This window comes from Callorhinus ursinus, unplaced genomic scaffold, assembly GCF_003265705.2.
Source record: "Callorhinus ursinus isolate GAN/ISIS: 27379988/994484 unplaced genomic scaffold, GSC_fseal_2.0 scaffold35, whole genome shotgun sequence".
NCBI classification, from domain to species: domain Eukaryota; kingdom Metazoa; phylum Chordata; class Mammalia; order Carnivora; family Otariidae; genus Callorhinus; species Callorhinus ursinus.
In genome coordinates, this window is record NW_027397097.1 from 15,486,738 (window position 1) to 15,504,757 (window position 18,020).

The window sequence follows — 18,020 nt, forward strand, 5'->3', positions numbered from 1 at the left end:
ATTTAAAACTAGTGGAATCTCAGTATCTACAATTTCTAATTTGATTTGTACTTTGCTTTTTGCTTCCTTTAGACAAGTCTTTTGAGACCTTTGTCACATTTGATAATACAAACTAAGGAATAAGTGGGAAGTTTTTATTATTTGCAATTTTTTAAAAAAGAATAATTTCCCTCCTGCTTTGCCTTATTCTGAGATGCTCTAGATGAACTACAGGGGAAGAGTGAGTACTTTTTCCAAACATCCTAATTAGTGATAGAGAGTCAAGGACTCATAAAGAACTGAAAGGTGACGCCTGGGAATTTGATACTAAGAAGTTTTGCAGATCACTTTAATCAGAAGTTTTTAACCCTGGGGCACATTAGAATCACCTGAGGATCTTTTAAATCCTTGCCTGGGTCTCCGCTAAGCCAGTCAAATCAAAATACCTGCATATAGGACTTGAGCATCTTTTTTTTCCTTTGACTTCATTGGGTGATTTTAATACGCAGCCAGGGTTGGGAACCACTACTTTAAGTGAAACTGTATTTCCATTCTTTTAAGATTAATGAAAGAATTTATTGATTTTAAAATGAAAGTTGAATGTTACAAATTTATTGTAGCATTATGTTGGCCATGGAAATGCTATCAATGAGCTGAAATTCCACCCAAGAGATCCAAATCTTCTCCTGTCAGTAAGTAAAGGTAAGAGAAGCAAATGTTTCTTTAGTCCTATTTATTTGGGAATGATTTTTTTTTTAAGGGACAAAGAATTCTAAGGTATTAAAAAAAAAAAAAACAGACTTAGAATTTATAAAGTACGTTTTTAGTAGAAAAATCTCAGGCTACAGTAGCATCCCTAGACCAAGAATTAGGTAAAAGGACCGTGAAATGGACTGTTAACATCAGACATAAATAAAATAACTGGTACTGAAAATTAAGAATGTGTCACCCTTATTCACAATAGTGTATTATGATGGTTCATCCTCAGTTATTTTACTAAGCTTTATTAATTTTAAGTGGCAGATCCACCAAAGTTATGACATTTTTAAGAATAAGTTTTGTAAATCTCCTTATCACTGACCAATCATGTAATAAGAAATAATGCATCTGAAAATCTGTGTTGCTTTTTCATATATAAAATTTTTATTTTATAAAGGATTCCCTAATAGAATTCCTTAAAATGCTAAGTTCTCCAGTATAAGCTCTCTGAAATACTTTCTGTATGTATAAAGAAAGCCTTGCTTTCCTCTGTATGCTTATATTGGCATTATAAGTTTATTCAGGGTTCAGACAAGCCTCTTAATTTCTGAGCTCTCTGAAATCATCTGTGTTATTTCTACATTCTGTCCTTGATTGTTCTTTTTACTTCTGCATTATTATCTAGTCAAGTTTATTCTTAAAGGCTTGTCAAACGTATAACCTTCCCCCCACAATCTGCTCATACTAAAAGATGTCCTCAAATCAAAACTCTTCCATAAAAATGCTTCAGTGTGATTTTTCTTTACCTACCAAGGCTTAAGCTTGGAAGTCAACACCTAAGAGCTGTTAACTTTTTCTCTTTTCTTGATAATAGTAGCTGGGCCCAGGTATTTCTTTACAAGTAATACAGGTCATAATGCCTCACTCTTATTAAATACCACAACTCTCTAACCCTGCTCTTTCCACTTTGTGTCAGTAAGTGCAAAGATAACCTATAGGATATAAGAAAATATTTTGCAAATTATGTTATCTAATAAGGGATTTGTATCAAGAGCTCTTTACAATTCAACAATAAAGACAACCCTTTAAAAAATGGGCAAAGGTTTTGAATAGACTTTCTAAAGAATATACACAGATGTCCAGTGAGCACATGAAAAGGTGCTCAGTATCATTTATCATTAGGGAAATACAAATCAAAAACACAATGAGACCACTTAATACCTACTAGAATGACAGTAATAAAAAAAAAGACAGTAACCTATGTTGATTAGGATGTAGAGAAGTTTGAACCCCCACATACATTGCTGGTGGGAAAGTAAAATGTACACAATAAAAAATAGTCTAGCAGTTCCTCAAAAAGTTAAACATAGAAATACAGCTCCTATGTGTGTATATGTAGTCAAGAGAAATGAAAACAGATGTCCATGTAAAAACTTGTACACAATTAGAATCAAGGAATAATTTTTATAAGTGTTAATTTCCACTAGTAAACAATTTATTACCACCTTCTAGTGTATGGAATATGTTAATAATCATGTACAATATGGGCATTGTTGTATTTCAAGCTGTAGATTTTTATATTAATGTTGCTGTATATTTTTGTTGCTAATGTTTAGTGGAAAATGAGATTGTTCAAATTAGTTATATTTCTAAGAGGTCTATAATACTATAGAAATAAGTTGTATGTTTTTAATCCTATTTTGGGGTTACTTTAGAAATCTTGTAGTCCCCTCAATTTGTAAATGAGCATAACTCCCATCAAATTAGGATATTATTTAAAGGAAATTATTTGAGGCAAATAAGCTAAACATATTTTAAAAGACCATATAAATACTTCTTTTTGATCTGGAGAGTTTGAGCTCATACTTAGTTAAATCTGCATGTTGATGTAAATATGTTAAGTTGTTATATAATGAAGATTCCATTCTTAATTCTCACTGTGCATTACTTAAGTCCAAACTTTTGTAGTTTGTACGTCTTTAAAGAGGTTTTGAGAGTCCAGAGTAAATGAATGATAAAAGTCCATTTAAAATGTTTTTCATGTCTTTACTAGATCATGCATTACGATTGTGGAATATCCAAACAGACACTCTGGTGGCGATATTTGGAGGCGTGGAAGGGCACAGAGATGAAGTTCTAAGTGCTGTAAGTTGAAAGCTGCAGGGCAGTGACCTTCAGGTGTAGAGCTCTGAACAGTCCCCATGGAACTCTTATAAGAAAGCATATGGTTTGTTTCATATAGCCTGCCAGGCACTCATTTACTTGTGACATAACAAGGTTTTTACTTAAAGATGAAGGAATAAAGCAAGTAAGGCTTTTTGTGCTTTATCCGTACTCTCGCACTTTATACCAGCACCTCGATTCTCATGAAAGAATACCGTGAACTTGTTAGTCAGAAATCACCAAGCCAACTTGTGTTTTGCTGTTTCTCAGTTATTAAAGAAAAAGGTTGGGCGCCTGAGTGGCTCAGTTGGTTTGGCAACTGCCTTCAGCTCAGGTCATGATCCTGGAGTCCTGGGATCAAGTCCCGCATTGGGCTCCCTGCTCGGGGGGAGTCTGCTTCTCCCTCTGACCCTTCCCCCTCTCATGTGCGCGCGCTCTCTCTCTCTCTCTCTCTCATAGTCTTGCTTTCTCAAATAAATAAATAAATAAATATCTTTAAAAAAAATAAAAGGTTAAGCTAGTTAGCAATTGAGATCAACTTTCATCTTTTATTTGAAGTTGAAATATAAGATCCATTTTTAGGAAGTGTTTATGCTTAAACTAAGTTTTAGAGAACTCTTTGTCATGGTGTTACCTTTATATTTATGTATTATAATCTATTGATCCATTTTAATGGTATGTTGGTATTTTTAGTCAGCTAGTATTTTCACATTTTTACATTATTTTAGCTTTACTTACGTTCCATTTATAGCTTATCTAGTGGTTTTACAGTTCTTCAGTATTTTATTAAACTGTGTAAAGGGGCACGTTGTTTTGAAGCCAGTAGCTTTTTATTTGGAAGTACGAAATATTTCTGTAGTTGGAGTTTGTATGCTTTTGTGAGTATCATACCTACCTTCAGCTACCTTGTTGCTTTGGATTTTCTAAAAGTTGCAGAAGCATTCTTCCATCTGGTTTTATGTGTCCTAAGAGCCATGACTACCATCCTTTAAGAAATATAAATTAGAGCTACCGACTCTAAGGGTGTCTTGTTGCTACTGACAGTGAGATAATTAGAAGTAACAGCAACCAGACTTCTGAATTCAGTGAACACCAAATCTAAAGCCCTTAGGCTCTTGTAAAAATAGTGTTCATGATCAATTCAAAGGTTGGATTAACACAGAATAGCTAGATTAATAAGGAAAATTTCCTCCTCAAATAGAACTCTCTACTGTTTTCTTCCCTTTTTTTAAAGATTTTATTTATTTTTTAAAAGACTTTATTTATTTGACAGAGCACAAGCCTGAAGGCTGAAGGCACATGCTTAACTGACCGAGCTTCCCAGGCGCCCCTAAGATTTTATTTACGTAATCTCTACACCCAGTGTAGAGCTTGAACTCATAACCCTGAGATCAAGAGTTTCATGCCCTATTGACTGAGCCAGCCAGGCCCCCTTCTGCTGTTTATTCTTTTAAAAAGTGAATTTAAAACCAATATAATAAGCATTTTGACTTAGATACACAGATAAAGTAAAATTTAAGTTCAAGGACCAACTGTATAGTTTACAGCTGTCGATTTCATTGTTTAATCAGGGTTGGACAGAGAGTACTAACAGACTTACTCAGGTCTTTGTGTCATAGAATAATTGTTTTACTTCATTCAATTTACCTTCAGAATAAAGCAAAGGAAGATAATTGAATAGATAAAACTAAATTCAAACAATTTACTTTCTTGACTTACATATTGTATAAGTTCATATACTGTAGTTATGACTAATCAGTTAAAACTAAATCTTGGAAAAAAAATAAGTCTCAGAAGCAGTAACAACTGATTTATGGGCTACATGGATAAACTCAAAATGTGTGTGACTTGAAATAGAATTTTCATTATGCTGTACATCAGATGAAAATTGAGTAGTCTAATTTGGGCAGTTTGTATATTTTAAGCTTTTCTGCTTTACATACAGGATTATGATCTTTTGGGTGAAAAAATAATGTCCTGTGGTATGGATCACTCTCTTAAACTTTGGAGGATCAATTCAAAGAGAATGATGAATGCAATTAAGGAATCTTATGATTATAATCCAAATAAAACTAACAGGTAACAATTGTGCTATTGAAAACAGTTTGTTTTTTCATGCTATTGGATAGGTGCATTTTACTTTTTCCAAAATTTTTACATAATCCCCCAACATTGAGTTTAGAAGCCCTTCTTTGAATAAGTTTTAGGTACCAATTTATATACCATAAGATTTTTTAAATCAAAGCCCTTTATTTTTAGTCTGTGGCTCATTTTTCAAAATCCCCTTTAAATTGTGTGTTCATCTTAATTTAGTAGCATGTTTCACTTTTTATTTAGGTATGCATGTGCTTGACTATTTACATTTTAACAATTTTAAGCTGCTTAAACTTGCTCTGTGGGATAGGGTAAAGGACCCTTCAGAATAGTATTACTTGTATTATTCGTCAACACTTTAAATTGAAAGTCAAGACAGTAAATCATGATTTTTTTTAAATGGGTTTCTTGGCTTTATTTCATGATAATGTAATGCTTTCCTTTAAATGATCCCTTTTTTAGATGGAGAAAATTCAAAAGCAGGAGCCTTGCTTTATGGGACTGACTATGAGTGGGAACTGTGCAGTTTTCTTAAAATATATATATAATTTCAATATTTTTTATATATATATATAAAGATTTTTATTTTCTAAGTAATCTCTACACCCAACGTGGGGCTCAAATTTAAAACCCCAAGATCAAGAGTTGCACATTCCACCGACTAAGCCATCCAGATACCCCCTTAATAATTTTTGAAATGCTTTAATTTTTAATTCAATAACTGTCTTTTCAGAATCTCATCAGACTATTAACACTTTCACTGTCACTATGGTATGTCTGTGTATATTAACTTCGTTTGCACTTCTGTTTTAACAAAAAGCATTTATTTTCTGGTTATCAAACCAGATTATTAATAGGTTATCAGTTAAATTTATAACCATCAACAAATAGTTCAATGCACTAACATATTTGGCTAAAAAGCAATTAATATAATTATAGCAGAATTAAGAATTTGTATTAGATCATTAATAACATTTTAATGTTTTAATAAAGAAAAGCTCCCAGAATCTGAACTGGAAAGAATGTTTGAGATGATTCAGCCCAACATCCTTTTTACATATGAGAGAAAAGTAAAGAGAGGACATGTGAGTTGCCCAAGACACAACTAATTCATGGCATCATGTCATTCTTCTAGTTATTTCAGTATAAATCTGAATCACTAGATTAGAAATGTTAGGTATACTTTTAAGTAACTATAGAATTGGTAGCGACTTCTCTGCTTGGTAGTCTTCTCAAAAACATCTTTAAAGAAAAAATAGCACTATGTTTCACTTTCCTAAGTACAGGAAAAGTCTTAATAAATGCCAAATTCCTGTTAGATACCATTTTTAGAAATTGTTGCTCAAGGGAGGACTCTCATCTAACCTTGTCTTTAGCAGGCTTTGGAATGATGTGTCATTGTTCCTAGAAAGGTGACCATCTTTTGAAATAATGTAGATATGTTGACTTTGATAGACTGTTAATGCTTAAATTTAAAAGTTTGAATAGTTTAATGTTTTCTATGAGAAACTTTTAGTGCTGTAATCAGATGATACTGCTTATCATTGGTTAGGATAGCCAGAATTTGAAGTGATTTATTTTGGTCTCCATAGTAAGATAAGAAGCTATAATTTTTGTAAATGAAATTTCATAAGAAAATTGAATTGAGAGCCGATAATGGAAAAAATACAGAAATATATGAAATGAGACTTTAGGTCTCAATAAACCCATAAGAAGGTATGCAGTTTTCTAGGAACACAGAATTAATAGTCATATAAATATGAAAGTGAAAATTAGTGTGATTCTACTATTCTTTTTTCTTTTTAACTTTTGACATTTCCATTGCAGGCCATTTATTTCTCAGAAAATTCACTTTCCTGACTTTTCCACCAGAGACATACATAGGAATTATGTCGATTGTGTGCGATGGTTAGGTGATTTGATACTTTCCAAGGTATGCTAACTGCTGTTAAGCTGTACTTCTGTTGTTTGTGTTTGTGTGAGTTGGAACCTTGCAGGGAGCACAGTTTTTTAATACAGTTTGGTAAATTGGATGGCAGATGGGAAATTCCTTTTTTTTCCCTTAAAGTCTCATAGATTTGGAAACTTGTTTTAGGCATATAACATCCTGATGAGTTATTATAACTTGTGCTGCAATAACAGGAAAAATGTTAACTTGTAAGATGATATTCTCTGATACCCAATGTTATAAAATAACCAATACCTAAAGCCAGTAGTGGGTTTTTTGTTATGTTTGTGTCCATTTCAGTCAATTTGTATTTACCAAAACAGACAACTGGAATTGGCTATGGCTGTAGTTTGCCATCCCCTTCTCTCTCATGTGTTGATGTATATTTACATATTTTTTGCTGATAATTTAGTTGTTGGTGATGTTATCTGAACATTTAGGATTGTCATATTTGGAAAAATTGCTATCCAATTTCTTTTCTTGATGTGGATTTCAGGGCATTTCATATTTTCTTGGACAGAGCCTGACTTACTTTTTTTCTTGGCTTTACGGGTATAGTTTTACCTTTTTTTTTTTTTTTAAACTTTTGATCTTGAAATAATTAGATTCTCAGTAAGTTTCATAGAAAGTACAGAGAGGTCCCATATTGCCCTTCACCCAATTTCTCCCACATACATCTCACATAACTGTAATACAATATCAAATTTAGGAAATTGACATTGTACAATGTGTGCTTATAGTTCTATGTTGTCATTTTATCACATGTGAATTTTGTCATTTCAAGAATGTTACAGTATGGGACCTTTTAAGATTGGTTTTTTCCACTCAGTATAATGCCATCCAAGTTGTTGTGTGTATCAATAGTTTTCCTTTTTTTATTGCTGAGTAGTATTCCATGGTATGGATGTACCACAGTTTAACTATTCATCTATTGTAGGACATTTTGGTCCTTTTGCAGTTTGGGGCTATTACAAATAAAGCTGCTAATGAACAATCGTGTACAGGTTTTTGTGTGGACATAAGTTTTCATTTCTCTGGGATAAATGCCTAGAATGGCAATTGCTGGGTCATGGTTAAGTTCGTTTAGTTTTTTAAGAAACTGCCAAACTATTTTCCAGAGTGGCCGTGCCATTTTACATTCCCACCAGCAATGTATGAAAGATCCAGTGTCTCCGAATCTTCGCCGGCATTTGGTATTGTCACTATTTTTTATTTTAGCTGTTCTGATAGGTGTGTAGTGATATCTCATCGTGGTCTTAATTTGCATTTCCCTGATGGCTAGTGATGAACATCTTTTTCATATGCTTATTTACCATCCATATATCCTTTTTGATGATGTCTCTTCATATCTTTTGCTCATTTTCTAATTGGATTGGTTTTGTGTTTTTTTTATTGTTGAGTTTTGAGAGTTCTTAATATATTCTAAATATGAATCCTGTGTCAGATATGTAGTTTGCAAATATTTTCTTCCAGTCTGTAGCTTGTCTTTTCATCCTCTTAACAGGATCTTTTGCAGAGCAAATGTTTTAATTTTGATGAATTTCAATTTATTGATTTTTGTTTGAAAAAATTTTATGGATTGTGCTTTTGATGTTATGTTTAAAAGCTCTTCACGCTCTGGATCCTAAAGATGTTTTCCTATGTTTTCTTTGAAAAGTTTTATAGTGTTATGTTTTATTAAATGTATGATCTATTTTGAGTTAATTTTTATATGAGGTTTAGGTAGTAGTTCATTTTTTGCCTATGGATATCCAATTATTCAGCACCATTTGTTGAAAGACTTCTTTCTCCTTTGAATTGCTTTTGCACCTTGGTCAAAAATTGTTTGGCCTACTTGTGTGAGGCTGTTCTGGTTTTTCTGTTCTATTCCCTATACCACTACTATATATACACAGTCTTGATTACTGTAGCTCTGTAATAAGTCTTGGAATTGGTTAAGTGTTTTCTTCCACTTTATTATTTTTCGAAATTGTTTTTAGCTATTTTGATTCCTTTGCCTTTCTAGTTTAAATTTTAGAATAATCTTGTCTACATTTTATAAAAAAAAATCTTGCTGGGGTTTTTTGGGCAGTGAAGAGTTTGGTATTTTGTTAAATTTGTGTATCAGTTTGATGGGGAATTAATGTCTGCTCCACTCTCCAGTTCATGAACATAGTATGTCTCTCCATTTATTTAGATCTTGGATTTTTATTATCAGCATTTTGTAGCTTTTAGCATACAAGTCCTGTGCATGCTTTGTTAGATTTATACCTAAGTACTTCCCTTTTTTGAATGATTATAAATGGTGTTCCTTATTTTTTTGTGTTTATTGCTAGTATACAGGAATGCAATTGATTTTTCATATTGACCTTGAATCCCATGGTTTTTTGTCTAGTACTTGGGAATGTTTTCGTAGCCCATCATGTCATCTGCCTATAGGGACAGTTTAATATCTTCCTTTCTGACCTTGCCTTATTTCACTGGCAAACTTCCCAGTTGTGTGTTGAATAGCGGTGTTAAGATCAGACATTCCTGACTTGTTCCTGATATTAAAAGGGAAAGAATTCTGTCTTTAACAATTAGGTATATTAGCTGTATGTTTTTATAGTTCTCCATCAAGTTGAGAACTATCCCCCTTATTGGTTTTTTGAGAATTTTATCATGAATGGGTGTTGAATTCTGTCAAATGCTTTTTCTGTATCAGTTGATACGATCATGTGGCTTTTTCTTACTTAGCCTGTTAATGGAGTGTATTTAATTTTTTTTAATAGATCTGGTCCTGTATCCCTAGAATAAGTTTATTTGTTCATAGTGTAATTTTTTATATGTGTTGCTAATAGCTGGTATTTTGTCAAAGATTTGTTTGTATTCATGAGGTTATAATACTAGTCTGAAGTTTTTTGTAATGTCTTTGTCTGGTTTTGGTATTGATAATCCTGGCTTCATAAAATGAATTGGCAAGTTTTCCCTCTTATTTTCTGGAAGAAATGATAAGAAATTCTTCATAAATCGTTGTTAGAATTCTCTGGTTAAATCATCTGGGCCTAGAAATTTTTGAGAGTTTTAAAGATACAGATTCCATTTCCTTAATAATTAATAAAGCTGTTCAAATTAACTATTTCATATTACGTGAGTTGTGGTAGTTTGTGTTGTATGAGGAATTGATCCATTACATCTAAGGTAAAATTTATATGTAGAGTTGTTTGTAATATTCTCTTATTTTCCTTTTGACAACTGCAAGGGCTCTACTGATAGCCCTGCTTCAATCCTGAAATGGTATTTTGTCTTTTTTTTGTTGTTGTTAAGTCTTGGTAGGGGCTCCTCAATTTTTTATCTCTTCTTCCTTTTGTTTGCCGTGGGTGTATTTTGCTCTTTTACTAGTTTCATTAAGGTGTGGGAGCTCAGATTATTGAGTTGAGACTTCTCTAAGATAAGTATTAGATGCTATAAATTTTCCTCTCTGCCTTTATTTAGCTGCATCTCACTAATTTTGATATGAAGTGTGTTGTTCAGTTTCTAGGTATTGGAGATTTTCTTGTTATCTTTCTCTTAATGATTTCTAATTTGATTCCATTGTGGTCAGAGCATACTCTTTGTAATTTGGGTTCTTTTAAACTTTTTTGAGATTTTTTATGGCACTATCTTGGGTATGTTCTGTGGGAGCTTGAAAGGAATGTGTAATTCTGTTTGTGGGGAGTGTTCCATAAGTGTCCGTTAGGTGCTATTGGTCGATGGTGTGGTTGACTTCTTTACAGCTTCATTGACTTTTCTGTCTACTTATTTTATCGAATATTGAGAGATGAGGAAGTCTCCAGCTGTAATTGTGGATTTTTTTCCCTTTCTGCTTTCAGTTTTTATGATGTTTTGCAGCTCTGTGAGTTGCTTGTTATTGCTGTGTCTTGGTGACTGGACCCTTTTAGTTTTTTTTCTTTTTTTTTTCTTCTATCTGGGCCTTTTCCCTAATTTCCTGTAGATCAGTAGGCTCTATGCCCAATGTAGGGCTTGAACTCACAAGCCCTAGATCAAGGGTCCCATGTTCTACTGACTGAGCCAGCCAGGCACCCCATGTGAACATTTTTTAGAATTCCACTTTTTTTTTTTTTTTAAGATTTTTTATTTTTTATTTATTTGTTAGAGCACACACCAGAGCATAAGTGGGAGCAGAGAGCCAGACTCGGGGCTCCATCCCAGGACCCCAAGATCATGACCTATGCAGAAGGCAGATGCTTAATCAACTGAACCACCCAGGTGCCCCTAGAATTCCATTTTGATTTATCTGTAATATTAAGTACATTTTTTTTAAGATTGATTTATTTGAGAGAGAGCATGAGCAAGGAGGAGAAGGAGAAGCAGGCTCCCCGCGAGCAGGGAGCCTGATGCGAGGCTCAATCCCAGGATCCTGGACCTGAGCCGAAGGCAGGCGCTTAACTGATGAGCCACCCAGGCGCCCCTAAGTACATTTCTTTATGCAGCTTTTTGGTGTTTCCTCTAGATGTTATATATGTATATTTATTAACTGTTTTGTTACCTTTTGTTATAATTTATTTTTGTTAATGCTATCTATAAGAAAGTCATTTTAGGTATAAAATAGGTGTAGATTAAAAGTAAAAAATTGCCTAAAGATATGCCTACCATGCAATAATAGATATAAAAACATATTTATGTAACCTGTCTATTGTGTATCAACGTTTTACCACTTGACGTGAAGTGTAGAAACCTAATTTTCCTTTGTTACTTTATCCACCATTTATAGTTTGTCTTAAATATTCCCTTTATAATTGGGAAAAACATCAAAAAATGTTACTAGTTTTGCTTCAACCATCAAACATAATTTAAAAACTCAAGGGGAAAAGGAGAGTATTTACTACTCATTTTGCTTTTTCCATTGTTCCTTCCTGATGTTCCAAGATTCCTTCTCATATTATTTCCTTTGTGTTTATAAAACTGCCTGTAACCATTCTTTTAGGGTAGTTCTGTTGGTGACAAATTCTTCGTTTTTCTTCATCTGAGAATGTCTTCATTTCTCCTTCATTCCTGAAAGGTATATTCAGTCGATAGAGGATTTTACCTAGACAGTTATTTTCTTTGCACATTTGAAAAATGTTGTGTTCCCTCTTTCTAGGGTCTGTGGTTTCTGATGAGACACCTGCCATCATTGGAATTGTTTTTCTTCTCAGCATAAGGTGTTTTGTCTTACTTGCTTTCAGGATTTTTTTGTCTTTTTAGTTTTCAGAAGTTTGAATATGATGTACCTTGATTTCTTTGGATTTTATCTTTTGGAGTTCACTCACCTTAAATTGTAGTAAATTTATGTCTTTTGGAGATACAGTTGTGCCAAATCTGGAAACTTTTCAGCCATTATTCAGATTCTTTTTTAGACCTGCTCTCTTCTTCCACTCCTTTCGAACTCTAACGATACAAATGTTAGATCTTTTATTTGACCCCTGGGACTCTCTTTTTTCGTTTGTTTCCTTTTGTTTGGATTGGGTAGTTTTCTGTTTTTCTGACTTTAAATTTACTGACACTTGTTGAACCTTTAGGTTGATTTTCTTATTTTGGTTATAGTATTTTTCATCTGAATTTTCCATTTGATTCTTTTTATTTCTTTGCTGAGACTTTGTTCTTGTTTTTAAGTGTGTTTATAATTGCTCACTGAAGCATTTTTTTCAGTGAAGCATTTTTATGATGGCTGCTTTAAAAATCCTTGTCAGATAGTTCCAACACCTATGCTTCTCATTGTTGGCATTTATTGTCTTTTAGCATTAAAGTTGAGATTTTTCTGATTATTGGTATGACAAGTGAATTTTTGATTGAGATCTAGATATTTTGATTGTTGATACTACAAGACTGTGCATCTTATTTTATTTAGATGTTTTGCACATTCTTCCTCTGATAAATTTTCAGCTGGGGAAGGGGAGCACTACTTCATGATTGGCAGGTGGTGGGGAAGTCAAGATGGTGGTGTCTCATTACTGTTCCCCAGAGTGGTCTCCACTGACACGGGGGTCGTGGATGATGGTAAACATGCTAACTCTGCTAGGCTGCCTCTGATACCACCCCAGGCAAAGAGGAGGAGGAGAAAGTTACTTCATTATGGGTGAGGGGTAGGGAGGGTCAGGTATGCATTTGAGGTGCAGAGTTACACCTGAGAAGTGCTCCCCACTGGGCCTTTGCTGGTTCATGTGAGCATGGGCCCACAGTTTTTTTCTGTGGTGTTTGGCTGGAGTAGAGTGTTTGAAAATTTTCTCTCCTGCTAGGTTGTTACTTCCCTGGTTCTTTGGTTATTAGAGAGAGCAGGCTTTTGTTGGGGGTATTTTGGACTTAACCCATGGGTATTGCTGAGCTGCTGCTGCCTTTTCTAGTATCCAGTCGGGTACATAAATGAGGCAGAAGAAAACCAAGGAACTCAACGTCCTGAAGTCCCAAGGTTCCAAACCAGCCTACCTTCTCTCTACCTTTCAAAGTCTTATGTTTGCTTTATATTTGATACTCAGTCTTTTAAGCTATAGTGAGGATAAATAGGGGAAAGTACATCTACTCCATCGTTTTGGAAGTAGAAAAGCCACTAGCTCTAAAATTTCTTTTCTTAGAACTTAATCAGACGAAAGGAAAAGATTTCTGCATTTTAGGTTTCAGGAAGCTGACCTGAATGAACTGTATTGGTGGTCTCAAATCTATTTCTGCATCAGAATCACTAGGAGAACATTGTAAAAATAGATTCCTAGGCCTCAGTCCCAGAGTTTTCTAAATCTGGCACAAGGACCTGGAAATTCGTAATTTTAAAAAGCTCTCTAGATGATTTTTCAAGTGCAGTCATCCATTACAGCGAACAAATTCTCCTTACCTCCTTAAGTTTTAGTTCATGAGGGGACTCTACTAATTAAGGATCCTTTACCAGTGTAATCGGTGACAGGCACTTGAAGAACTATGTCATAATTGTTCTGCTTCAGCCTTCCCTTGTAGAGATTCTGATTCAGTAGGGTTGGGACCAAGATGAGTCTTTTGAGGGAAGTCTATAGGCTATCAATCCAATTGTGCATTTAGTTAGATCATCAAAGTGGGTGATCTCTAATCTAAGGTACTTTACAGTAAAGAACTTGTGTATCAGATATATAGCCCTGGGATTTTATATAATCTAAAAAAGACAAGAGAAGAAAAACGGGGGGAGGGGTGTTGTCCCCTCCCTAATCTTCCTGTGGCCCTGCTGTTAAAATGTTCGTATGTCAGTGAACCGGACAGAGCTGCCCCACGGGACTGTGTAGGCTGTGTCATGTAAACTCCAGGAGGCACTCTTCCCTACACAGGCATTTCTCAGTCCAGGTTCTGTTGGGCTAGATCGTTCTTTTTTTTTTTTTTTTTATGGGAGGGGCCATCCAGCAGCATCTCTCGCCTCTAACCTACTAAAGGGCAGGGACATTGCCAAATGTCCCTCAGTTGGCACACCACTGACCTATAATACGCATAGTGCCCACTGTGTTGCAGTTTTTCTTCCATTGTATTCCTTATCACTTGCTGCTTAACTAGAATGCGTGCAAAGATAATGATATTAGAATAAGAAGGTGTAACTTAGTCTAGTTCAGTCCTATCCCCATATCAATGTCTTGATGTTAAAACCCCTGAGTTTATTGCCTTCTATATAATCTGATCTCTAAGGCCTCTAAGCAGGGGCCATATTGAAGAGCCATGCATTTGTATAGGGTTTTTGTAATTTTACCTTTTGTTATAAAACACTCCAGTTTCTGGGTGCCACAGTATCTAGAGATGGATTTGGTTTGGAAGAGAAATTGTGACTTCAAAATGAATATTCCAGATAATATAATGCTTTTGAATATTGTTAAATTCTGTTGTAATACTTCTTGTCCTCAGGTGTGGACATTGACTCTGTAAATATAAGTGATCTGTAATATAAATGTATATCACTGTATTTAGTAGATGGATAACCAGGTTTTAAGACTGTTGATTCTAAAAAGATAAAAAAGCGCTTTGTTTTTAATATTTAAAATTCAGTTCTATATGTAATATTTCTTTTTTTCTCATTTCTCTCTTTTAAAGTCTTGTGAAAATGCCATTGTGTGCTGGAAACCTGGCAAAATGGAAGATGATATAGATAAAATTAAACCCAGTGAATCTAATGTGACTATTCTTGGGCGATTCGATTACAGCCAGTGTGACATTTGGTACATGAGGTTTTCTATGGATTTCTGGCAAAAGGTAGCAACATATTTTTACATTTTAAACTTAAGACCATTGTAATTTCACTTTTCTCTGTTGTGCATCCATGTTGTTTCTTGTAAGAATCTACCTTGATATTTTATGTTGATTACTTTGGCCAGTGATGTTATTTATTCTACCCTTGTGGTTCTGCACACCATCTGCAATGCTTAGTATAAATGCAATTGACAGGTGTCAATGGTGGCAGTGAGGTGCTTACTTTCCATAACATCTGTTATTAAGGTAGCTTTTTTTGTAGAAAAGTTTGGAGAAAAATCAACATGGAAGATGGGGCAAAACTACAAGTTATCTAAAATTTGAAAGAGATTGGTGTTAGGAATTTGTAGTAACAAATTACCTGGATATTTATTTCTGTCAGAAAACTGGAGGAGCTGTCTGTAGCTTTTGCTATAATTCTTTAAGGCAGAATAGAGTAAAGTACATGCTGACAATGTAAATTGTAAAGTCCTTCATAAGTTTGCAGAATGCCTTCTGATTTACTCAGGATACCTCTGAAGTATTAGTTGCTGTTATCTCCATTAAAAATCAGAAATATAAGATGCAAAAAACTAATCGTGAGCATAGCCAAAGGCTGGAGCTGAGGTTTTTCTGAAATACGAATATGTCTTAGGAATGCTTGAAGGCTCTATACCTATTTTTATAATTTGGTGTTTTTAAAAATATGTTTATACAGATGCTTGCATTGGGCAATCAGGTCGGCAAACTTTATGTTTGGGATTTAGAAGTAGAAGATCCTCATAAAGCCAAGTAAGTATTTAGAAATATTTATTGATTAGGGATACCTGGGTGGTTCAGTCGGTTAAACAGCTGCCTTCGGCTCAGATCATGATCCCAGAGTTCTGGGATCAAGTCCTGCATCAGGCTTCCTGCTCTGTGGGAGTCTTTGGTTCTCCTTTTATGTGCCCCTCTCCCCTGCTTGTGTGCCTTCTCTCTCGTAAAAATCTTTTTAAAGAAATTTTTATTGATAATTTCTGCCATTTTCTCAAATGTTATGCCAATAGATAGGAAGTAATTGATACTTGAAGTACCATTCTTAAATCATTTTTAACATTTACATGACTCGGTTATTTTAATATACTTTTTATTTTCATAATGACTGTTTATCATGAGTACTTTGGTGACAAGTTGCTTCTTTTTTTAAAATATAAAATATAGGGGCGCCTGGGTGACTCAGTTGTTCAGCGTCTGCCTTCGGCTCAGGTCATGATCCCAGCGTCCTGGGATCGAGCCCTGCATTGGGCTCCTTGCTCACCAGGAAGCCATCTTCTCCCTCTCCCACTCCCCCTGCTTGTGTTCCCTCTCTCACTGTGTCTCTGTCAAATAAATAAATAAAATATTTAAAATACATATATATAAAATATACCCAAATTTTATGAAATTAGAAATTGAATTCTCTTAGTAATGTTTTAAATGCTTTCCATATGACTTGGAACATCTATTTGTTTTCTAATTCACTGGTTTAATTTGATACAACATTTTTTATGAATGGCATTTAACGTGTTGTCTTGTTTTTTCCTAGATGTACAACACTGACTCATCATAAATGTGGTGCTGCTATTCGACAAACCAGTTTTAGCAGGGATAGCAGTATTCTTATAGCTGTTTGTGATGATGCCAGTATTTGGCGCTGGGATCGACTTCGATAAAATACTTTTTCTTAATCAAAATTAGGTGTGTTTTCTGTGTATAATAGAATTACTGTATCTTGCTAGTAAGGGCACATAGAGCATTTAGAGTTGTCTTTCAGCATTCAATCAGGCTGAGCTGAATGTAGTGATGTTTACATTGTTTACATTCTTTGTACTGTCTCCTGCTCAGACTCTACTGCTTTTAATAAAAATTTATTTTTTTAAAGCTGTGTGTTTATTTTCATTGTGATAAAAAGAAATGTTGAAAGTAATAAAATACGCCCTTTTTGTAATGATCATTTTTGTAGTTCTTTTAACTGAAGAAAGCTATGTAATGTAGTGATTAAGTGTAAGCTCTAGAACTAAGCTGAATTTAAGTCTTGGCTCTGCACCTGTGAGCTGAGCTAAATAACTGAACATCTGACTCAGTTTCTTCGTGTGTGAAACATGGATAAGAATACCTACCTCATAGGGTTATTAAAGATCAAATGATTAAACAAGTGAAGCAGCTGGAACAGTACTTGACATACACTAAACCCTAAATACATTGTTACTTATTTTTATTGGAAATTGTATTAACTATGTCTTTGTATCTCTTTCTATAACTTGATAGTAATTTAAAAATATAGGTGGCACATACAATGATTTAATTAAGCTTTCTGCACAGTTGAAAAAAATACTGCCATTTGGTTTGCAGCTAGACCATAAAGAATCCTTTTTTTTAAGATTTTATTTATTTGAGAGAGAGCATGAGAGGGGGGAGGGTCAGTGGGAGAAGCAGACTCCATGCTGAGCAGGGAGCCCGATGTGGGACTCGATCCTGGGATTCCAGGATCATGACCTGAGCTGAAGGCAGTCGCTTAACCAACTGAGCCACCTAGGTGCCCGACCATTATAAATCTTAATGGAAATATTAGAGCAAGTGAGAAGAGGACACAGAAGCTTGAATGCCGGCAATTGAAAAATGAAAGAAATGGGGAGTATGTACAGTGTTATGTCTGCTTTTATAGAAATATATTGGTTAAGAGAAATACGTAGATTGAGGGAATCAGACTTGAGAGTAGTTGGGTCTTTTGTTCCAAACATAAGGTGCTTTGTATATATTTATGAACAAGAAACAGCAAGAATGAGACCTATATAAAAGTCCAGAAAATTGGGGGACCTGGGTGGCTCAGATGGTTAAGCATCTGCCTTCGGCTCAGGTCATGATCCCAGGGTCCTGGGATCGAGTTCCACATTGGGCTCCTGGCTCAGCGGGGAGTCCGCTTTTCCTCTCCCTCTCCCTCTGCTCATGCTCT

The 18,020-nt window shown here is 34.6% G+C and overlaps 1 protein-coding gene across 2 annotated transcripts in view; it reads left to right on the forward strand.

The window, feature by feature from the left end:
* Positions 1 to 16,948, forward strand: part of EED (embryonic ectoderm development) — a 29,366-nt gene extending 12,418 nt beyond the window's left edge. The window contains exons 6-13 of one of the 2 annotated variants that reach the window (XM_025894462.2): positions 600 to 681; positions 2,732 to 2,823; positions 4,787 to 4,920; positions 6,763 to 6,868; positions 8,002 to 8,076; positions 14,915 to 15,073; positions 15,768 to 15,841; positions 16,614 to 16,948. In XM_025894462.2, coding sequence (XP_025750247.1) covers positions 600 to 681; positions 2,732 to 2,823; positions 4,787 to 4,920; positions 6,763 to 6,868; positions 8,002 to 8,076; positions 14,915 to 15,073; positions 15,768 to 15,841; positions 16,614 to 16,740 — 849 coding nt within the window. In that variant the 3' untranslated portion in view covers positions 16,741 to 16,948. The remainder of the gene's footprint in view (positions 1 to 599; positions 682 to 2,731; positions 2,824 to 4,786; positions 4,921 to 6,762; positions 6,869 to 8,001; positions 8,077 to 14,914; positions 15,074 to 15,767; positions 15,842 to 16,613) is intronic. The other variant, XM_025894463.2, reaches the window with a different exon arrangement.
* Positions 16,949 to 18,020: the final 1,072 nt, after the last annotated feature.